The sequence below is a fragment of the Colias eurytheme genome, chromosome 8 (genome assembly GCF_061535395.1).
Source record: "Colias eurytheme isolate Ceu_HAF_F1 chromosome 8, ilColEury1 Martin Lab GWU primary, whole genome shotgun sequence".
NCBI classification, from domain to species: Eukaryota; Metazoa; Arthropoda; class Insecta; order Lepidoptera; family Pieridae; genus Colias; species Colias eurytheme.
The window spans coordinates 6,250,021-6,274,160 of NC_142987.1; the positions used below are offsets into that span (position 1 = coordinate 6,250,021).

General features: G+C 35.0%; 2 protein-coding genes across 2 annotated transcripts; one reads left to right on the forward strand and one right to left on the reverse strand.

Annotated features, from left to right (window-relative positions):
- The first annotated feature begins 2,021 nt into the window (after positions 1-2,021).
- LOC149906553 (outer dynein arm-docking complex subunit 4-like) lies at positions 2,022-20,243 on the forward strand. Its single transcript, XM_090104197.1, has 12 exons — positions 2,022-2,089; positions 3,265-3,334; positions 11,647-11,740; positions 12,207-12,364; positions 13,235-13,387; positions 13,708-13,914; positions 14,371-14,673; positions 14,892-15,028; positions 16,369-16,514; positions 17,131-17,297; positions 17,923-18,074; positions 20,099-20,243. Exons 1-12 carry the CDS (start codon positions 2,022-2,024, stop codon positions 20,241-20,243), a joined length of 1,800 nt encoding a protein of 599 aa, XP_089960323.1.
- Positions 20,244-22,532: 2,289 nt separating this feature from the next.
- Positions 22,533-23,825, reverse strand: LOC149906554 (uncharacterized). The gene has a single exon (XM_090104438.1). The coding sequence runs from the start codon at positions 23,766-23,768 to the stop codon at positions 22,533-22,535; it is 1,236 nt and encodes a 411-aa protein (XP_089960564.1). The 5' UTR covers positions 23,769-23,825.
- Positions 23,826-24,140: the final 315 nt, after the last annotated feature.

Consider the following 24,140-nt stretch of genomic DNA (forward strand, 5'->3'; position numbering starts at 1 on the left):
GCTTTTTGGTCCTTTTATTTTATATTTTTTATTGATTAATTTGATGTACAATTATAAGTTTACTTTACATTCATGTTATATACATACTGTTATTGTTAAATATTGTAGGAATTTGTATTTTCAACAAATTTATGATTTGCTGCATGATTTGAATAGCTGAGTTATTAATTTTCTTTTTTAGATGGCAGATGATGGATGAATTTGAATATTTTGTGGTAGGTGGAATAACAAGAAGAGCTGGTACTTGGCGAGGCATCCAAATATAAACGTGACGAAAAAAATTTTAAATTTTCCTTATAAAAAACTTCACCTAGAAGAACGATTTCAATACATAACTTTGCCAATGTCTCTACAAATAAGTACCTAATGGAGATATTTTAGGACAACAATTACCAATAACAGCAGGGACCACTGCTGTTTCAAAATCTGAGATGTAACTGTGAATTTCCACGTTAAAAGTCCGTCAGTCCCGCACACAGTGTACCAAGTGAAAACTTTTAATAAATTTTTATCACCAACGTAAAGTGTGTGTAAATTGTAGAAAAAATATAAAAATGCCATGATAAATTAAATTATTAGGACCTAAATGAATGTTTTGATGACCTTAATAAGTCAACATTTAATAAAAGTTAATAATCTTTTTGTAATCTTGTTTTTTTCATAGGGGTACACTTGTACCCCTGGGTACCGTTAATGAAATTTTAATATGGGTACGGTTCTAGGGTTAAGGGTCAGTGACAATACAATATTTTCGTAGGGTTACATATTCAAGAGTCATTTAAAGGATGATTATTCGTTTTTTTAACTATTATTATTATTAGGTATTAAGTCTTCGCTAGCTGTGTACCGTGTACATGAATGTGGTAATATCTTTGTAGCTATTAAATACGTTGAAGATAGATAGAATAATAATTAATAGTTAGCGCTATATAGCAGTCCTAAGGCGCTATATTAAATTAATGTCTAGTGTAATCGCATGAAAACGTTCTAGAATCGACATGATACAAGCTGAATGCTTTTAATACTTCTATAAATATTAGGAAGGAATATAAACTTTCGATACCGTATATTTTTTGTCAAAAAAAACTAAAAATGTCATGATTAAACTCTATGTTAATTCATTTAATAACTAATTTACGAATTTTATTACCTATTTAAATAAAATGAGATCAGAATTCCTATAAGATACCCTAATTTTTTTATTTTAAATAATCCGTTTTCTTTTTATCAACTTTACAGTACTCTAACAAACACATTTCTTCAGTTCTAGTTGAATAATTCAAAGTTAAAAAGCAAAATGCAATCTCCAAAAATGTTTAACGTTCTTCCTAAATTAAAAATAAAAGATCAAGATTGCCTTTATTCGCAAACGTTAATAATTCACTCATAATTGCTCAAACAGCATTGCCTTTCCTCTGTCTTTGTAGATCTGAGTAAATAAAAGATAATATAATATTTGATTTATTATCTAATCGTACTTATACTTGTATTTTTTCTCATTTTGATTCGATAATAGAGTTCTAAGAAATGTCGCACTGAATTATATTAATCATCTCGTTGTATACATATTGTATTGTTAATACTTGCTCGATATTTCTTTTTCTATTGCTTTTTATGGTTGAGTTTTATTTATTTTATTGTACCATGTTGTACTAGAATAATCTTAACTTCCATGGCTCTTCATTATCTTATTACGAGTATATTCCACATTTTACATACTAATTTAGACGTGAGGATGACTTAACAAAGTAAGTATTAGAATCCTCATGTCCAAATTTAACGATTATAATATTCTTATGATACATATATTTATAAAATTTTATTGTCTATATATTACAAGTTGAGATATTTTTTTTATATACTGAACCGTAAATATATTTTTTCATAGTACAGAAATGTATAGGTAAGGTATCTAGGTGTATCTGGGGTACCTATCATTGTTCTTAGCCCTCTAGTTTTCAAAGCAACAGCTCTGTTTATAAAGTTCTTTACATCCGTGTCACAAAACGATATATTTTGGTATGAGGAAAAAATTGGTTCTCGAAGAGAGAGCAATATGCAACGTTGTGGCAGTGTACCGTGAAAGAGGGTAAACTTAATATGTACAGTGTTTGTATGAGACACATTGGTTTTAATAGGATGTTGGTCTGTTGCTTAGTAGGGTACTGATTTTGATTGCTTTTCTTAGCGGTTTTTTCTATGCAATCGATACGGATGTAACATATCATTTCGCATAGATTTTTCTCACATTTGTGCACGTTTCGTTTAGTGTAGAGTCTGATGAATTTATTTTTCACCTTGTTTGCGTACTACAAATTAGGTTTAACTAAATCATTAAGAATTTTTGAATGCTAATAGTTATCTTATTGAAGTCTAGTTAGTTTTTGTAATGTTTTTAGGTATACATATTTCATGACCTAAAAGCATGAAAATAGCCAATAAGGTAGGTTATATAGGCAACCTAGTTTGTGTATTTCCATCGAATGAGCGTTGTTTTTAAATGTGAAAAGCCAAGGTTAAACTAAATTGACATTCATGGGTCATGTAATGGCGACCAATTGCCGTATAAAATATTGAAACTAAAGGCAAACTGAGACATTCCAAATGATAGCACACAATAATTAAAGTTAAATCCCGCGCCGAGGATCCCTAAGGACACAAGTGTTAATGGGAATAATTTCAGCTTTTTTACACTAGGTTTTATCTAAAGAAGGATGCTTTGATTAACTACAGTTGTAAACAATATGATTGTTTTACTGTGGTTTAGTAATGTATACGGTAGTTACATAAATATGCATATTTTCAAATATTGTTTTTGCTCGCACTTCACATGTTTTTTATTTATTTATGTAGCTACGCGCGTAGGGACTTTCCATCTTGAAGGGAATTTCTCTACCCCATACTCGGGCACCCTCTACGCACCTTTGATTTATCTATCGTTATATTCATACAGCAACGAAAATTTGTCGCCTGTTTTATGTAGGTATGTGTCATAGCAATACGTGCAGTGGAAGACATGTTGGCGATGTGCTATCCTAGTTTATACGATCTTAAATTATAAATCTTTATCTATAGAAAATAATACAACTGCAAAATTGCTTCACAGTTTATTTTTAATCTTACAATTGTACCTCAGCTCTTTGACTTTATACATTTGAGCCATATTTCAGCACTAGTTTAAGCAGCATGTACAAATTAAATATTAATTTAATCATAGAACAAATTTGATATAACTAAATCCTTGGGTACAATTTCATCTTGCAGGAATTACTTGCAGCGTTTGGAGCAATTTGAGAAAGCAATCCTAGCTTACAACGAGGCTTTAAGGTGGAATGTAAGTACAACATATTCCACGTAATTACAATTTAAACATGTTTCTAATGCTCTTTAATTGTCTCGAGTACATTAAGGACGAGTTCAAAGGTCTGCTTGAGCTTAAAGATCGAACGTTCACAGCCTTCTAGGTTTTATCTCTGGTCTCTAGTCTGGACTTTATGTATAGAACAGGACGATAATATTATGATAGGTAGGTATCTGAAAAGTTGGTGTTTTCATATAAAACTCTTTTAGTAGTTTTATGTTCATATGGGCCGTAGTTTTAAGTTATAGGTATTAAGATCTACATTTGTTGCCTGAAACAAATGAATAAATTAAACAATTCAAACAGAAAAAATTATAACTTTATTCGTTTCAATCATAGGGAAGAAGCTGAAAGAAGGTGCTTTCGACTTACAATTTTAACTCGCTTGATATTCAGAGCCACATATTCAATTCGCATCCCATAATGGTAGGGGATAAAAGTTCTACAAATCCAACAAAAAAACTTTATAAAATTATGTTATTGTCTGTCAAGACTTAGGCTTTGTACTAAAGATAGATAGATAGAAGAGAATCAACTTCTTAATTCATATCTCCTCCTAAACACGTATAGCATCGACATATATACCTATATATAGTAATTTTAGTTTTACAATGAAACAATTTTAATAACGGGTTGTATTTCACCATAGCTTCAGAAACGATAAATCATAGTCTGCGGTTCTATGTCAGTTTTGAAAAGCGTTAGATTTCAGTAAGTGATAATGTCAGGTGGTCTGTGTAATATAGTAAACTACACGGTAGATATAATTAAGCTGATTCCGTTTCGATCGGTAAATTAATTATAGGCTGAAATAATAAATAAGTATTAGGTGAAAGTTTCACTTTAGCTCAAATAACTTTTTTGATGTATTTTCCCAACAGGTTTTATTGACGATGCCCAATTCGGTTTTAGACCTGAATTGGGAACTGATATGGCTATATATACATTAAAAGAAATTGTTAACTGTTATAATAATCAGAATACTAGTGTATATGCATGTTTTTTAGACTTAAGTCGTGCCTTTGATACCTTGAACCATGATATATTATGGAAAAAAGTTCGCAGCAGTGATGTTTCTTCCGACGTTGTTGGTCTTTTTACATATTGGTATGATAATCAGACGAACAGCGTTAGGTGGGGCAGTACTCTGTCCGACAGCTATATTCTCCCGTGTGGTGTTAGACAGGGTGGAGTAACCTCTCCCGATCTGTTTAACTTATATATTAATGATTTGATTGTGGAGCTGAGTAGGACTGAAGTTGGACTTAAACTAGATGGCAGATATGTCAATAATTTGAGTTATGCTGATGATATGGTCCTACTCAGCCCCTCAATCAAAGGGCTACGAAAACTTGTTGGCATATGTGAAAGATATGCTCTTTCACATAGTCTACAGTATAATGTAAAGAAAACAGAAATGTTGATATTCAGATCGGGTAAGGGACCGGATAACATTCCGCCAATCTGCATTAACGGTCACCCTATTAAAATAGTAGATAGCTTTAAGTATCTTGGCCACATTGTTACATCCAAAAGAAAAGATGATGCCGATATTGAGCGACAACGACGTGCCCTCTGTGTCGTCGGCAATATGATCATCCGGAAATTTCGTAGAGCATCCAATTCCGTTAAAGTTCATTTATTTAAGACTTTCTGTCAGTCCCTCTATACTTGTCAACTTTGGACTAATTACACCAAAAAAGCATACGATGGCATTCGAGTGGAGCACAATAACATATTCCGATATTTGATGGGGCTCGACAAATTTTGCAGCGCTTCGGAGATGTATACCAACTTTAGAGTAAACTCCTTGAATGCCATCCAGAGACACAGGATTGCTACATTTATGTCCAGAGTTGACAAGTGTAGAAATAAAATTGTACGCAGTCTGGCTGACAGAAATATAACTAATAGTAGTTTGTATAAAACTTGGATCTCAATTATTATGAGATAATTAAGTAATGGCTTTATGTTTTTTTTTTCATTGGTTTTTCTGTATTAAAATTATTAAAATTGTATACATGTAAATTATGGGACTAAATTGTTCTGAAATAAAGAATTTATTATTATTATTATGTGTATCTCATCCATAATACTCGGGTACCATCATAAGGAAGGTACCCGGTCCTTTGGAAGGCTTACGTGGGGACACGGATCCAACACGCAGAGGCCCTATAGAGAACTTTACTGTGTTGTGGGACACCAGCCGCAGCCTGCCCATGACTGCACTATAGAGATACAGTCCTAGGCAGTCCGCGGCCGATGTAGGACTATTTCGAGATATGGAAAACAAAATAAACTGGGCTATGGAGTGGGATGTTAAATGGGCCGGTATTTGGGAACTATTGGAAACTATGGCACCTGCCTTTCTACTAAAATAAAGTAAAAATATGTTGGCAGGTGGTGACTCGCCCTCTCACTTTATGGGCCCCCGAAATAAGTCACTGCAAAAGTGCGACAAGGGGGCAACATATTGTGAGCAGCTAAGGGTGGAGAGGCGTCCCTGGACTTTAAACTACGATCACGCGCTCCCTGAGGGTCCAGCATCACGTGCCCACTCGCCACTTACGCTTCGCATCCACCCTTCGAGCTAAAAGCTCTCGCGACTCCACTCTGGCCGGCCGGTGAAGGCAAGCCAGAGGTGGGGGTCCTGTCCTCGTCAGGCTTCACTCCGACCGGCCGGTGAAGGCGAGCCGGAGATGAAGACAGGGGCCTCCCCCGGGAGCACTCGGTTCCCGCGGGGTCGCTACTCCCCGACACCCCGCCACAAGGTGTCCTGCGGGTTGACTGATTGCACGGGTGGAATATCTATTGTCACATAAACAATAGATATTCCAACCGTGGGCGATGGGGTCGTCACATCCCTACGCCCTTATTATTATTATTATTAAATTGTAATCGCTTCTAAATACACTTTATATATGTATAATATTATAATATATATGAAACTAACTAACTATCTCTTAATGCCTGATATTCAAATTGTATTTTGCAACCGCATACATGCAATCAAGCATTGTATAATAAATCATTTGCATTTCCCAGGGTTGGAGCACACTGTTTATATATTAACGATCTTATATAGTATTCTACCTAATATCTTCTGCAATGATACATTGCATGACCTCAAACAAGAATATTCTGCTGCCCAGTTACAAATTACTGAACACATAAAAGAGGCAGATTACTTAATAAAGTTAAGCAATGAAAATATGGATCGCTTCGAGTCCATGACCAATAACTATATATGTCAGTGTTCCATAAGTGACAATGAGCAACCGTCGCCCCATAAGCCCATTGACTGCACTGACATACATAGTATTCAACCAATGGCAACAATTTCATCTAGTAAAACAAAACATCTTTCCACGCAGGAAATTATTGTGTTGTCAGATAATATAGGTCAGGGATTTGGCGCTTTGCTTAACAACTTAGGGCATAAAGTAACCAATTTTTGCACTCCTAATAGTTCATTTACATATATCATGAATTCATTAGATAATTTTAGTTTTAATGAAAATAGTATTGTTGTTATATTATACGGAGATAGTTTTAATTTAAAAAAACATGACATTGATATAGGATTTCAAAAAATGTTGAAAATTAGTAGTGAAACAAAATGCAAATTTATGTTGTGTACATTACCATATTTGCCTGGTTTGACACAAAATCAAAATAGATTTATCTATAATATTAACTTAAAATTATATAACTTAACAAATCATCATAGTGACGCATTTATATATTTTGACATAAATTCTTGTACAAAATCTTTTTGTTTGACAAGGAATACAGTGTATCTGCCATCTAGATATAAGAGAGAACTTGCTATGTTAATAGCATATAAAATTATTAACCAGTCTGATACATGTTCAGTAGCAGACCATCGATCTACTATAATTTTATGTAGTAGTAATTATATACATCAACCTAGGTTAAGTGTTGATAGACAAACTAGCCCTAAGCTAGATTTAAACTAGTATGTAAGACAACAGCTAAGCAGCCTTTTTCCATTGTACATCAAAATATTCAAGGCTTGGCTAGCAAATTATTAGAAATAGAATTATTTTTAAATCATAATAGAATTAAAATATTTTGTGTAACAGAACATTGGCTTAAACAATGTCAGTTGTTAATAAATATTGATAATTATAAATTAAAAAGTATATACTTTAGGACAAATGCTATTCATGGAGGTTCTCTTATTTTTGTACACAATAGTTTAAAATGCAAGGAACGAACTGACATTGTTAGCCTTTCTGTAGAACGCACCATTGAACTGTCCTGTGTTGAGCTTGAGCGTTACATTATTGTTTGCGTATACAGACCTCCTTCCAGTGACTATAATTTGTTTGAGACAGTCATGGAAGAAATATTAAAGCGTTTAGGCAGGAGTAAAAAGAAGGTAATAGTATGTGGTGATTTTAATATTGATTTACTTTCACACACACAAACGGCAACACGAATAGTTAATTTGTTTCATTCATTTAATCTGTATAAACTTTTTGATGAACCCACACGAATAACACCGACTTCTGCAACTTGTATTGATAATATTATATACTGTGATTGCAAATGTTTAGAAAAATATATTCTCAACACGCTAACTTCGGATCACTGTGGCCAGAAAGTAGTTTTTGAATGGGATTGCATACCTACATTTAAAAGAATTAATGTTAGGCCTATAACTAGGAAAGGCATTCATACATTCAGAAATAATATTGATAATAAACTGCCTGACCTGAATGATCAATCCTTTCATAAAAATCCTTGTGAAATGTTTACAAATCTTTTTAAGTTCATTCATAGTGAATATGAAAAAATATTTAAAATTAAATCTTTAACTATTACCAAGGATTTACCATTCAGCCAATGGGCAACTCCTAGTATACACAGATGCAGGAACGTTCTTTACGAGTTATATGGTATGAAACAATATAACAAAGACTTGTCATTTCTTAGTTATGTTAGAAATTATTCAAAAACATTTAAAAAAGTTTGTCTCACTGCCAAGAGTTTGTATGTCAGAGATAAAATACGCAACTCTGACAATAAAGTTAAAACGGTTTGGACAATTATTAATGGTGAATTGGGCAAAAGCCAATCGAATGATAGTACCATAAAACTTGTCAATTCTGGTAGGGTCATTGACAAAAGTGCTGATGTTGCGCTTGCTTTTGAAGATTTCTTTAGTAATATCCCTGCTAGTATAACTAAGAATTTAAATTCGTCTTCAGCGCTTGCAGAGTCTTTATTGAGGGATCATGTTGCTGAGTGTAACAAATTATTTGAATTGCGACACGTGACTGCTGAAGAAATTGTTAAAACTTTTAAAACATTAAATTTAAAAAAAACATGTGATCTCTGGGGTATGTCTGTAAATTTCGTAAATAATATCATAGAAAATATTGCCAATCAACTGGCGTTTATATTTAATCAGTGTTGCGACTGTGGTATATTCCCTGATTTACTAAAGTTTAGCAAAGTTATTCCTTTATTTAAAAGTGGTGACCAAGAAGACAGTAATAACTATAGGCCAATTTCCATATTACCAACTTTGAGCAAAGTCTTCGAGAAACTAATTTTAAACCAATTAAGTAGTCATTTTGCATCAAATGGTTTACTGCACGCCAAACAGTATGGTTTCACAAAGGGGCGCTCTACCACTGATGCCGGAGTAGCTCTTTTGTCACATATATACAAAGCATGGGAAAATTCAAAGAATGCTTTGGGGATATTCTGTGACCTTTCTAAGGCTTTTGACTGTGTAGAACATTCCACTCTATTACGGAAACTAAATTTTTATGGTATCAAAGGTTTAGCTCAGGATCTCATAGCTTCATATCTTCAGAACAGGGTACAAACCGTTGTCGTTAATGGAGAGAAATCTCGCGGTGCGCCGATTAACATAGGTGTTCCGCAGGGATCTATCTTAGGACCGTTTTTGTTCTTAGTGTATATTAATGACCTACCTTATTATTTGGAGGATATGTGTGAAATAGTACTGTTTGCAGATGACACCTCATTAATATTTAATGTGGATAGACATGACACAAATGTTGACGAAGTAAACTCTGCTCTTTTACGCATATCCAATTGGTTTAATGCTAATAATTTACTATTAAATACAAAAAAAACAAATTGTGTAGAATTTATCCTCCCAAATGTAAAAAAGGTGAAAAGGAATATTATTTTAAACGGGGAGGTATTATACCCTGTGGAATCGACTGTTTTTCTTGGTTTGACATTAGATGAGAAGCTTCAATGGGGGGCCCATGTTACCACCACCGCTGCTAAGCTCAGCTCAGCTGCATATGCAGTTAGAAGAATAAGGCATCTCACCGATGAAGAAACGGCTAGATTGGTTTACTTTAGCTACTTTCATAGCATAATGTCCTATGGAATTCTGCTATGGGGCAGGGCTGCAGATATAGAAACTATATTTATATTACAGAAAAGAGCCATACGCTCTATATATAATTTGCGTGCTCGAGACTCACTAAGAGATCTCTTTAAGAATACTGGTATCCTTACTGTACCGTCGCAGTATATATTTAATAATATTTTATATGTACACAATAACGCTTACTTACACACTAAAGTCGGAGATAGACATTGTTATGACACAAGAAACAGAAATAAAATTGAAATGCCATTTTTCCGGCTAGCTAAAGTTAAAAATTCATTTATGGGTCAAGGTATACGCTTTTACAACAGAATTCCTCATAATATTAAAGAGTTTAGTAGTTCTAAATTTAAAACTTATATAAAAAATGTACTAGTTCAGAGAGCCTATTACAGTATTAAGGAATATATGGAAGATAAAAACCCATGGAGGGTTGTCGCGTAAAAACCACAGGACAGTTCTTTGGCATATTATGTTAATATAATTATTATGATGTTACGTAATTTGTAAAATTGTAAAACTGATATGATTAAAAAGAGCAACTATGGAGTTTCTTGCCGATTCTTCTCCGTAGATACTGCTTTCCGAATCGGTGGTAAATGTTAAAAATATGTACCTAATGACGTTTCAAAAGTGCTTCTAGAAGAAGTCTAATTGAATAAATAAATGTTTGAGTTTGAGTTTGAGTTTGAATGCACAATTCTCCGGCTGCCATTGTATTAGAAACATTAAAAATATTACCTTCAATATCCCGTCGTATTTTGTTCTAAGCTCAATTTTCTTTTCTCTCATTTATGATAGAACGATGAAATTTATTTCATAAGTTCCTCGTCGCCAATAGCACCTTATGAAAAATTACACTAGTTTCTGTCTTAGACGGTATAAACAAAGGTATTACGTACGTGAGTCACAATCCTCCAATTTGTTTGGAATAAGCGATTCCATTATCTTTTCTGGGCTAAAGCCAACTCTATCTTTAAAGGTACACTTTGTTGAATTATTTACGAGTATGTGGGTTACGTTTTCTTCAAACTTACTGTTAAAGGACAGTACAATAGACGTCGGAATCTTCATAAATGATTTCAGCAGTTTTCGTCACTTTGAATTTTTTGTTGTAAAAGTTTGCGAGTGAAATTATTAGGGTAGAACTAATGGTAACATTCATATAATATGCTGTTTTTATGAACTGGGTCAAACGTCGTACACTTAATATTACCGAGAATTTATTATTGCAAATAAGATGTATTTAAATTTATTGTACCGTAAATTTTAACAAGCTGCGCTACTAAGTATGGTGACTTAATAACTGAAATTTTCATATTTTTATTAAACATCAAAACCCCCAATAGTTTTGTTTTTGGTCGTACCGATTTAAAACACATAATTTGGTTAGATATGAGCCTATTATCTATCAAAAACATTGTTGCGTTTTGAGACTGTCAATACAAAGCTATTTCTAGTGCATTCAGATGCATTATTTTGAAACATCCTGTTTCGGGAGCTAACCCAATATTATATTCTATAACCAGAACGGTGACAGATGGAAAGACATGCCAAATTTCATTTCGTCAGACCTCAAAGGGGGGATTTATCCTGGCGAGTTTAATAAAAAAAAAATTGAGCAATACTAAAATAGCTTGACATATTATTAAAATGTGTCCGTTTGTACTTTGTATATTGTTCATCGTTTGAAAAATAAAGGTTTGGAGTCAGTTGTCGAAGTTGGGAGAGAGGATATTAAAATGTAAAAAAGTCATGACTCAACTATTTTATTTCATTTGGTAAAGGTAGCGTTTCAGAAGTCAATAGATTTTAAAAAGGGTTGCTAGTCTAGAGTGATACAAATAGGGTGTATTTAATACGTTTCAATGTGTTTTAGAATGGCGACGTACGATCTCTGCTCGGAAGGAGTTTGGCCCGAGCCAAAGCGACGCATTATGCCGATGCATTAGCTGATGCGGCCCGCGCAGCTGGTGATCATATACTTTATTCCTCACAAATAGAATATAGTATTAGTAGTAGTACTTTAGAGAAATTGGTCTATGATATGGATATGGATAATAAACAAATTTTAATTTTCCATCCATATGTTGAATTAAGCCAATGTTTAGATAACAAATGTACTGTAACGTATTTTGTATCAATATTTTCACAATAAATAGGTTAATATGAAAATATTGATACAATTCATGAGCTAAATAAAATATATACCTCAATTTTAGTTAAAATCGAAAAGGGCCGTGCTTGTTTATTCAAAATATTTTACTTATTTATGTACACATGAATATTTTTAAAGCAATATGTTTTCACGAAAGTTAAGCCATCTTACGTAGAGTAAATTATACTGAACGCATCGTTCCGAGTTTGTGACAAAGGAATAGAACGAAAACACAGAATGTAAGGTACGTTGTAATTAATTTTCGAATAAAACTTTAACAGAACTCGAACCAGATAACCCGACGGCACTCCAGATACGGGCGCAAACGAATTATGAGAAGTGTGCATTTGAGAGGGCGTTCCTCCTCGCGTGTAGGGGACAAATGCTTCGGAAGTATCCCCCGAACTTCGCGGAATGTACCCAGTGTGCTGAAGAAACGGTATCATAATATATTCTAACATATGTAGCAAGATATTGCCCTAAATCGCGCGTATGAAATGTTTCGCTATAAATATACAACTTCTCGACGACATCAATCGGGGTCTTACCGGCCAGCCTATCGAGTTGACTATCCTCTACCAGTCACCTCGATAGGCTGGCCGATAAGATCCCTCCTTAATTTTTCAATAGAGTAATTCTAATTTCTTCAGTAACATAAAAACACAAAAATACATAAGTCTGTTCTAGATATAATGTAAATATTATCTATACTAATATTATAAAGCTGAAAAGTTTGTTTTTTTGTTTGTTTGAAGTAGTTCCTGATATAAGCATATCAGGAACTACTGGTCCGGTGTTAGATAGCCCATTTATCGAGAAAGGCTAGGAGCGGAGCACTGCGGGTAAAACCGCGAGGCACAGCTAGTTGAAGGTAAGTACCTATATATTAAAAAACACGTAAAAAGTTTTATACTAATAGCTGTTTTACCACTGAAACATGACTCAGCTCTACCAAAATACCTAAATATTCTATTTGATAGACACAAAAACCAAATAAGGAGAAATAGAAGTTAATAAATTTCGTAGAAATAATTAACCATTACATTGTTTGTTCGAGGCTAGTGAGCAACAATAGCAAACATTTAATTAGTAGTTGGTGTGTCATGAAAATAAATCTTTTTATTCGTATATTCTCTGTTACTGATATATCATTTATTTTTATTCAAGTAATGAACATTACCTAGAAAAGTATAATATTATAGTTTTTTGGATTCCTATTCGTTCGAAGTAAATATAATTATCCTTATAATAGGTACATCAATATATTTAATATCACAATATCATCCAGTATATAAAATACCTTTTTAAGGTCCGAGAATGCACAGGCAAAAGTGCGACCAAAGTTTTGTCTTGCGTACGAAAGTATTCAAAACAAATCGAACTAAAGAAGGATTCAGCAGATGGCATTGTGCGAAATGTACCAACTCGTAGACTTAGATTGCAGCCACAGCAAACACAACGCGTATGTAACTTTTGTTTATTAAGTTTATGTGACTTTTACTGTATCCAACGTGTTCCAATCATTTTAACTAACTCGTTATATCTTGCCTCTTTACTACATCTTCTTATTCTAAGTAAATAAATGAGGTGAAGTAGATAAGTCTCAAGAAAAGTTTCTTAAAAATATTTCGAAATTTAGGTACCTATTTCTAGAACAACTTTTTAGTTCTTAAGTTTATAGTTCGTTGCTTATCGCTTGCGAATAAATACTGCTAATATTTTATTGATTCCCACTTCTATTGTTAAGAATAAGTATCTTAAAATTACTGTTTCAATGTGAAGGTTGAAGAAATGTCTCGTGTAGAAAAGCAAAAAGCCGAACGAATATCTCGCTTAATGGCGTCTAAGTACTTGGAACAAATGGCCCATGACAAATACTTTCTCACTCAGCTATGTAAGGATGAGCGTCTGCATTCAGCTAATAGACAAGGCTCACAGAAATTAAGGGAATTAGCAAATAAAGCTTTGGCTGATGTGGAAAAGCGACAGGTATGTTGGGACAAATATTTTTCATAGACCTGCTGCATATTCTTCATGAATCTGGTATCAAAAATCTTGCCTACCAGGTTACTTTTTTCTTTTAATTATCTCCCTGCTAAATATGTATTTTAGGAACTAGATTTTGTTTAACAATGAAGTACTTAGGGGTTGGAAATTCATAATGGGACCAAAAATAGATAATAATATAATGTTTGTACGTTGTCTTTTGTGTATCTCTACACAATTATTTATATTTATAAGAGATAATATTTACACAAAAACAGCTTACTTTGTTATTTGTATTTAGGTTAGTAACGTTTTCAAATAAATTTTATGAAGGCGTTAATATTAAATAAAATCATATTTTCATGTATAAATTCATAAAGATAGTCTGATAAAACAGTAACAAGAGTCTGTGAAACCAATTAGTGATGGGTACTAAGAATTTAATGTTTTATTATCCAGGAAGTTCTTCGAGAGCGTAGACCACTTTACGCCGCGCGGGCAGCCGAAGCCGAAGCCCGAGAAAGATTATCGAGAGCTCGAAAAGAAAGACTTGGTAATGCTCAAAAACAGCACATTACTGATGCTGAACGACTAGTCAGAGCAACTCAAGCAGTGTATGAAGAACGCAATACTGCAAAATGTCTGGAAACAGCTGAATTTGCATTGGAACAAATTTTAAGAAAACCAGCGAATTTATTGCCCGGAAAAGATAAATTTATCCAAAAATTGCAAGAAATCGTCGCAAATGCATTTCTTGATCAGGTAGGAATAAAATAAAATAGGCAGGAGAATCATTATTTTAATCCAACTGAAAAGCAGATTCCAACTGAAGAGCAGTCTGAATGGGAAATACATTTCCTGTTTCGCTTTATTAATGTTTGAATGAGAATCGAATAATTTGCAAATGTCTCGATGTGCACGCCAATTTCCTGAAGTTTTTTCATCGAACGTGTATCTGAATGTCGATATTTTATTCACAGAAACGTGTCAGGGAAGAAATGAGTGAGGCAGATCGCGAAAAAAGAGCCTTTATACTGCTGGGGATTGCGATATCTCGTGAACCGAGTCACGATTCGATCTTGCGAGTCCGCCCCCCCGCGCCACCGCGCGATGCAAAGTAAATGATTGGATCGTTTTACATTTTACAGGCGAAATAGTGAAGAATGCAAAAAGTTGTTCGTTACACTATGCTAGAAAATATTGTGTTGTAACGTACGATTTCATATGATACTAGCGGTCCGCCCCGGCTTCGCCCGTGGTACATATGAAAAATAGATGTTGGCCGATTCTCAGACTTACCCGATATGCACAGTAAATTTCATGAGAATCGGTCCACCCGTTTCGGAGGAGTATGCAGACTAACATTGTGACACGAGAATTTTATATATAAGACTAGCGGTCCGCCCCGGCTTCGCCCGTGGTACATATGAAAAATAGATGTTGGCCGATTCTCAGACTTACCCGATATGCACAGAAAATTTCATGAGAATCGGTCCACCCGTTTCGGAGGAGTATGCAGACTAACATTGTGACACGAGAATTTTATATATAAAGATTAAAGTTAATATTTACAATAATTAAGATTAAGGTATAGTGATTGTATTGAGGATTGTATCGAACTATTTGCAGTACCTACTAATTTTCTTTATAAATGTTGCTGAAATTTAAAATTAACTTTAAAATAAAATAGAGCATATAATAAAATACACATTATTTTCTAATGCTTTAAATAATAAAATAACCAAATTATTATTAAACTTTATGAATTATTCAATATTTTAAAGTCGGAAGATTTTGTTGTTTTATGTTAGATCTTTAACCCAAATTATGTTTTCAACCAAAACTAAAACGAAAATTCAGCCCAATAATTAATATTCAATTAGTAAATTTATTCATAACAACTTTCTTGTAAACTGGTTCGCAAGAAGTCGAGCGAAATCCGGAATAAAAAAATCTTAGCTTATATTTCACTCTAGAATGAATTGAGACGCGGTAGTTAAGCTTGTCTTAGCATAATTAGACTGGTAACCTTAGTATTAAAATAGATAAAGCTACAAAGAGTACAAAAGATAATCCGAAGAATTTATTCTAGAATATTTTGCGTTATTTTTTCTTTATAACCTGGATTTATTTTATCTCAGATTGACACAAATTAACATCGTATACAGAAAGGTCGACCTTATTTAGAAATTAAAACACTTACAGCGTATCAATGCTCAGCAGTGACAATTTTAATATCTGCCCTTTCCTATCTTCATCACTCATTCGAAGAAAACAAACAGTCAATAAAATATTATATTCTTTAATCATAAGTCTATACAAAATTGTATATGTATAAATTAAATACATTGTTCACTCACCAAATACAATGTATATAGATTATTTTTTTATTATTTTATTATAACGAACTAGGTGAATTGTATTTAAATATTACACTAATATAAATCATGGTTTTAGACGTCGTTTGCGTACATTGGAACGTGCATTATCACAAAGCACGCGTGCATGGGAGCGTTGTTATATCTTGCATGAACTGTCCCGCCTGCATGCTGATACCAAACAGGCTCATAGGGCCAAATTCTTCGCACTTAAATGCCAAACAGGTAATCTTTTTATAATAATACAAAATTACATTGTAAAGTGTATATACGGATATACCACGAGAAAGCTATATTTACCGAGTAATTAATTGCCTGTATTACCTGTATATGCCGGTTTTTTATATCAGGTAAATCAGGGGCAAATTAATTATTGTATCGTAAATCACGTCAGTAAACTCTATTGAATGAGTCTGATTGGAAGAATCAATTTGTATTAATATACAATGGCGAAAATATGAGGCAAATAATCTTCACCGTCCTAATCAATGGCTAGGAAAAACGTCAGAAACAAAGGTTTGCTAATAATGACGCCTATTCGCTGGCGAAAGGTTCTGTTTACGTAAACGACGTCTTTGATACGGAAATTCAAGTGTTTTTCATCAATTGGATGCTCGTCTAAAGATTATATTCAATAACGATCTTAATATAATTTTTTTATACGACATTTATTGATATTTATATTAGATACCTATAGGTACATACATACCTACGATACAATTTATCGTAATAGGGAGAGCGAATCTGTAAAGTGGGAATAAACCAAGTTATGAAAATAACTCTTAAATGCAATAATTCTTCTCCTAACATCAAGCTTACAAAAATATGTTATTTTACACAGAAGCAAGGTCTTCCAATCAACGAATTTGGTTGCTCAACACAACGTTTCTCCTGGCACGCTGCCACTTGCTACAAAATAATCGACCAGAGACAAGGGCCACTCTCATCGAGGGGGCAGGATTAGCCCGAGCCTATGGGTATCATGATGTCGCCGCGTTTTTCGATACGGTATCATTTTCCTCATTATCGATATTTCTATGGCCTCGCTTTTGTTTTAATAAAAATTTTCGTTGGGGTGCTTTGATACTTATTAATTATGAACAGTCTTTAATATGAATGGGAAAATAACAAAGCCTTTATGTTAATAACTTATTATAAGCTAGTATGTCAAACCCCTTATATAAAATTAATCCGTACTTAATATTATAAATGCGAAAGTAACTCTGTCTGTCTGTCTGTTACTCAATCACGCCTAAACTACTGAACCAATTTGCATGAAATTTGGTATGGAGATATTTTGATACCCGAGAAACCAGGGGCGAAGCCGGGGCGGACCTCTAGTTCCCTATAGAAATTATGATTCCGTACGTTTCACATCTGCCTTTTTTACTACATTCTGTTTTCAATAAAAAATATAAAATTTCATACCTACGCTATACCTCCAATATCGTAAACATGATAAAATTAAATGAAAATAGTTCAAGAGAGATACTTGTGTTGCGATTTTTTCCGCTCTCGTTTCTTTCGTTATTCGCTGCAATTTTCTGCGAAAGTTTTCAATAACGGGTAAAAAATAGTGAGAAAAACTAAAATATTAGATAACATTTTAGAAGTTTAATATTAATTCTTGCAGTGCGTTAATATTTCGTTGGAAGGTGAAATTGCTTCAAGTGACGCAATATTGGAGAAGCGGGAGAAGGCGATGGTCAGTTTGATGCAGGACGATGACCTGAGGCTCGCAGCCGAACACCTCTTTAGAAAAATGTCTGTCATACCCGCTTCAAGGTGACACTTTGCCCTGACATTGTTAAACCTTCAGCACATATTGATTTAGTTTTATACTGAACGCAAGCGGGCCCGTGAAGGCATCCTTTTCCTTATTGTTTGGTGCAATTACTTTTTGGTGTCGGAATGTTCTAGAATCTAGAGCAAGCTCAAAATATATTGTTCGTATGATTGTTCGCAATATAATGCAGGTTTGTTAAGTATATTTTTTCATAGGTAGGTACCTACTGATCATAATATATAGGTTCCTATGTAACATCATAATATTATGTACATCAATAGCAATTTATACATATTTAGAGACATTAAAGTTAATGCAATGTCTGATACGACGTGAACTAAGTAAGCGTTATTGATGCATCACTAACCTTGCATTACATCTTTGTACATAGAGTGCTTTTAATGTGTATATCGCTGTAACATCAGTCAGTCTCAAATTACTTTCATAAAAGTTACTGCTTAATTATATTGAAGTGAAAGTTCTTTAGGAGCGTTGAGGGTAAAATTTTAAGGTCGCGTCATGAAGGCGACGATTTTGGTGTCTTTGAATCTTATCGAAGTTTCACTTCTGACACGTGTGCTCGCGTACACACGCTCTTTTTTGAAGTCTGTTTAACCCTACAAGGCCAAGTCTAATTGCCAGATATATATCGACACCAGTTTAACTAGAATTTCCTATTTAATCGTACGAGTCACGTAACCCATTTGTTAACTTAAATGTTTAAAAACTTGAAAACAATTCCAATTTCAATGGAAATAAAAAGATTTGAATTTTAATTTTGTTGGTAAATTTCGGATATTTGAAAGAAAGAAAGAAAGAAATAATTTTCATCGAAATTTGTTTTATTTTACATCACATAAAATGTCTATTCTGTCTATCTTTGATTTTCCCGTATTAGAACGGAAGATTCTATTGGGAGGCGAAAATATAGGTATACTTTTGTGTATCTACGCATAAAATTTCTCTCTTTCGATATTTTCACCTCCAATGTTATTCAAATGCCGTAATTTTTTATACGCAGTGTAGGTAGCTGTTATTTTTTTCGTAGGATTATATGTAGTATAAAACATAACGCTCAATACTTAGTTATACATTTTACGTGAAAGTTGTTAAAAAAAACAATATTTTGATTCAACTGATTAGATCAAAAAATCTTTGTGTTTTTGTTTATTTGATTAGTAAAAATAAAAGTTATTCCAGACGCCCGAAGGCTTGAATTTTCTTTAATTACTTCTGTCTTAATGAATAGAACACAGGCAGTTAACTTTTTTCCGTAGCTTCTTAAGTACAAATCTGTTGAAATATTACGCGTACGATCAACGCTCTACGAGTATATTATAGCGTGCAATAATTAACCACAAAAATTCCATTTGACAGAATTTCATTGCCAAAAGTATAATTAAATGATCTGCTTGTGTTTACCAAAAATTTTCATCGAAATTGATATTTTATACCGTGTATTTAATCTTGACTGTTCTGACTGTAAAGGCATCACCCGCAAAAAGGCAATTAATTTTTCATTAAATGCTCATGATTTATAGGCATTTCATGGAATTTATGTTTGCGATACTTTTAATTAATAAAGGGAGTAATGTTTTATATACTTTTTTGTATGTGTGTTCAATCATCAATGTCACTAATTAAAGTGAGATTACGAAAGTTTTATTCTATAAAATATTTAATTATATTGCATACCGTAGGTTCAACCTTAATTTGCCCGATGTTCGATTCGTTCGATTTCGACAATTAGTCGCCTATACGTTCCTTTAAGTTTCAAAAAAACCTCTATTTAAAGCAAGTGCATTTTATAACAAACGTTTTTCGATAACGACTGGTACGATTTATCCTCCAAACATTCCTCGAACCTTCAAAAAGACATGTAGGTATTTTACGACAAGCGTCTCGATATGATTTGTCCTCTCCAGATTCCATGCTTCAGAGATACATATCAACTAATATATCAGGATCACATACTACAGATATATTGTGTATTTCAGTATAAGCCAAGTGCATTTTATTACAGGCGATTCTCGATAATGCCGGGCACTCGCGCGGAGGACAGCTCGCCAGCTGTCGGCCGCCGCATATCGATTGCGCCGCGCATTCAACCGGCGAGGATCGCTCATAAAACTCAACATCCACTCGGCTTTCAAGACTTTGATATCTGATCTTTATTTATGTGCATTTTTGATAAATATATTCGGATTTTTGGTTTCTATTTTATTTCTCTATTTAAAAGTACCCATATATGTATATAGGTTAGTTGGATTTATTTTACTTAAAAACAATCTATTTACTTATAGTGTGGGTGTGGAATGTTGAATTTATAAAATAGTTTATTAGAAATACTGTTTTAGTAGGTACTCAAATAAATATTGGATATGTGTAACAGCAGTGTTTCAATTAAATAATAATTGCAAATAAAATTCCATACAAATAATTATCAAATTATAATCATCGAACTAAATGTTATAAACACTAGGCATGACATTTCACGTACCTTATATATTATAATGCAATGCCTTAATTATCTAGATTCTAGAGTACGGGAAGATCTGCCTGGAATTTGCATCTCCTCAGCTAAGAGCACCTGTAGAGAGCAGGCATTCAGGAACCAGGTGTGAAATTGTTCGTTAAACAATGTATTTATACTACGACAATCCTGTTTATACAAGTATTAATTATTTACTAAAAGGTTCGTTTCAAATTGCAGTACGTACTATCAATTATTTTTCAATTAACTTGCCGCCTGCAGCTTGGTGGACAACATGTTTACAGCGTAGGCCGTAGGCCGTTCTGCATACAAATGTTTTCCATCATCAAATAAGTAGAGATAAAAAAAGACCGCACATTATCGTATTGTATTTAAGTTCGTTGAACTTAAAAGTGTACACTGCGTCCTTGTACAATATAGAATATTGTATGTGAAGTGTAACAACAAAAGGTTGAAAACTTAAAAACCCACACATAAATACCGATACCTACATTGCACCTCTAGCGTTTATAATGCAGCGCTATTTTTAATAACCTTTTCAAGCAAAATTGTTGGGAAAGTTATTAAAAAGTTTTTCCTATTATTAATCGCGCGAGTGGGACGTGACTAGTTATTTAATATCATAATATTTTCACGGCATTTAATTCCACGCATTGTTCTAGCTTTGTTTAATTGTACTGTCGCGTGTTTTATACGACTTCCACGTTTTTATCGTGAAGTTATTTAATTTATATTGTTATTTCATTATATTCAAAGTTAGCAGACATATTGGAATACGCAAATCGCGAAGTTGCTTTGCTCGTTCTTGGAACGTCAATGAAACAACGAGTGTGGAGTCTGACTGGTTTATTAAAAACTGTTAGAACTACCGACAGTGAATTATTACCAAACCACCCTCCATTTTTCCCCTCTTTAAAATACATACATATTAGAATACAAAATACAACTTTAAATAACAAGAACTTAACAAACTTAACATTTTAATTTTTTTTTTACTCGTTACTAAACAACTTACGAGAACGCTCGTAAGCTCGTACAGCTCGAGCGGATGCACCGTCAGGAGGAGGGGTGGGGGAGCGCGTGACTGAATTTGCGGTCGATTTACCTGTATCCTTATCGGTCGCGTCCTGGTCCGCCTCCTCCTCCTCCGCCACATCAGCACATGTCCCGTCAGCACCATAGCTTGCGGGGGCACAATCAGTCGATTTATTCAAATTCGGCCGGGATAAAGAGAATCGACTTTTACGGTTCCCGCTATCCAGTGAAATAATTTGATCTTGATGCCTACGCCATTCGACCCCGTCATCAACCTTCACCTTATAAGAAACAGGGCCGGTCTTTTGCGTCACATTACCCTCGACCCATTTAGGCGACTTACTGGAATAACTACGTACAAGTACGGGATCCCCGTTCTCGAAATTCCTATCCTGACCTCCCTTGTTAGCCATCTGCCGCTGCTGTGCCGTGCGCACCTCTGCAGCGACGTCCGGACGTAACGCGTCTAAGCGACCGCGCAGACGGTGGCCTAAAAGCGCTACGGCCGGCGAAACTTTAGTCGTGGCGTGCTCCACGTTACGATATTGAAATAAAAACTTCGACAGTGCTTTAGAAATATTTTCGCCTTCATAAATAGCCCTTTTAATTACCTTCTTTACCGTCTTAACCGCGTTCTCCGCGGCCCCATTACCTTGTGGTCTGTACGGTGCCGACGTTACATGTTGTATACAATTTTTATTACAGTAAGTTTTAAAATCTATAGACGAGAACGGGGGGCCATTATCAGTAACTAGCTGTGACGGTAATCCGAATCTAGCAAAGATAGACCTCAACACTGACACCGTGGATTCAGTGTCTGTTCGTTTCATTGCAATTACCTCAATCCATTTCGAGAAAGCGTCAACTAATATAAAATATTTTACACCCCCACATTCAGCAAAATCCGCATGAACCCTTTGCCAGGGCCCTAGGGGGCGGACCCCACCGATAAGGATACAGGTAAATCTATGGCTATATTTTTAACTCCAAGAGCGCGTACCCACTCTCTGCCTAACAAAGGACGTCCCCCGTTCTTAATTACATAAAGTTTACAATTATACACGGAGACCTTACCGAGGGTTACATTTACATTAATAAATCCAAGCGAGTTTATCGTCGAACCGACATAACTGCGTATGTTTATATTATTAGATAATACAGTTTTATTACAAAAATTACGCCTAAAAAAATCTTCGCTTATGGTCGAAATTCGGCTGCCGGTATCGACTTCGAACTCGATTGGACGTCCATCCACTTTAACCATAACTAAATAAGGTTGGTCACCTGTACCGTCCACTTGGATGTTGAAAAATTCCTCGTCTCGCTCATCGTCACTCACGTAATTATGTCGGGCGTTCGCCCGCCCTTTGCCACTCACTGATTTACACATATTTTTTAAATGGCCACGCACACCACACTCATCACAATTATAATTAGCAAACCGGCACTTATCCGGCCGGTGCGGCCTCCCACACCGCCAGCAGCGGCCGGTGCCGCCGGCCCCGCCGCCCGCGCCGCTCCCGCCGCCGCCATGCTGCGCGGGCGGGCGCGCGGCCCCGCGAAGCTGCGAGCGCCGTACGCTCGCCTGGTGCAGGCCTTCGCCCGCCGCCGACCCGCTGCCGCCGCCCACGCCTGCTGCGCTCGGGGCTGCGCTCACCTCAGCGTGTCGTTCCGCCGCCTCCAAGGCCAGAGCCAGCTCCACGGCCTGTTTATAATTTATGTCTTTTTCGGCAAAAATTCGCGATCGCATCGCCTCACTCGCCAATCCAGAAACGAACTGGTCACGTAAATTCTCTTCTAAATTGCTGCCGAAATTGCACGTAGTCGCCAAATGTTTTAAATTATGTAAATATTCTGTGAGCGGCTCGCCGACGAGTTGTCGACGTAAGCGAAAAACATGGCGCTCGGCTATCTCAGAACGCTGTGGTTCTAGGTGTTGTCTCACGAGGTCAACGAGCTCTTCAAACGACTTTGATTCAGGATGCTCCGGCGAACATAAATCGCACATTAGTGCATATGTTGTCTCTCCAACAACAGTAATTAGTAATGGCACTTGCAATTCATTTCTGATTTCGTTCAACAATAAGAATTGTCTCACACGGCGAATATATGCTGGCCATTGTTTGGAGTTAACATCAAACGGCTCCAATTTCCCTATAGGCATGTTCACAACACTCACGTCACGCGTAGTTCCGACTCGTCGCCAATGGAACGTCAATGAAACAACGAGTGTGGAGTCTGACTGGTTTATTAAAAACTGTTAGAACTACCGACAGTGAATTATTACCAAACCACCCTCCAGTTCTGACAGCTTTTCGTCCTGCGGCTCTTTCATTCAAAACAACTATAAAAGCGAAGGAATCACGGAAGGAACAATATTCAATTCATTGATAACACTAATCCACTGATATATTTTAATTTAAAGATAATTAGCCCAACATGATGTATTTAACTTTTGAGTACCTTATACCGTGTAAATGAATACAATTACTGAAAATGTTTGTAAGTTGTAACATAAAGATTTTAAAATAAAAGT

Bases quoted from the DNA above. Each gene is read 5' to 3' on its own strand.
- LOC149906553 (XM_090104197.1), top strand. From the start codon at position 2,022: ATGAGGAAAAAATTGGTTCTCGAAGAGAGAGCAATATGCAACGTTGTG. The intron at 2,090-3,264 runs GTAAACTTAATA...TTCATCTTGCAG, and splicing joins GCAGTGTACCGTGAAAGAGG to GAATTACTTGCAGCGTTTGG. The intron at 11,741-12,206 runs GTGATCATATAC...AAACTTTAACAG, and splicing joins TGATGCGGCCCGCGCAGCTG to AACTCGAACCAGATAACCCG.
- LOC149906554 (XM_090104438.1), bottom strand. From the start codon at position 23,768: ATGCCTATAGGGAAATTGGAGCCGTTTGATGTTAACTCCAAACAATGG.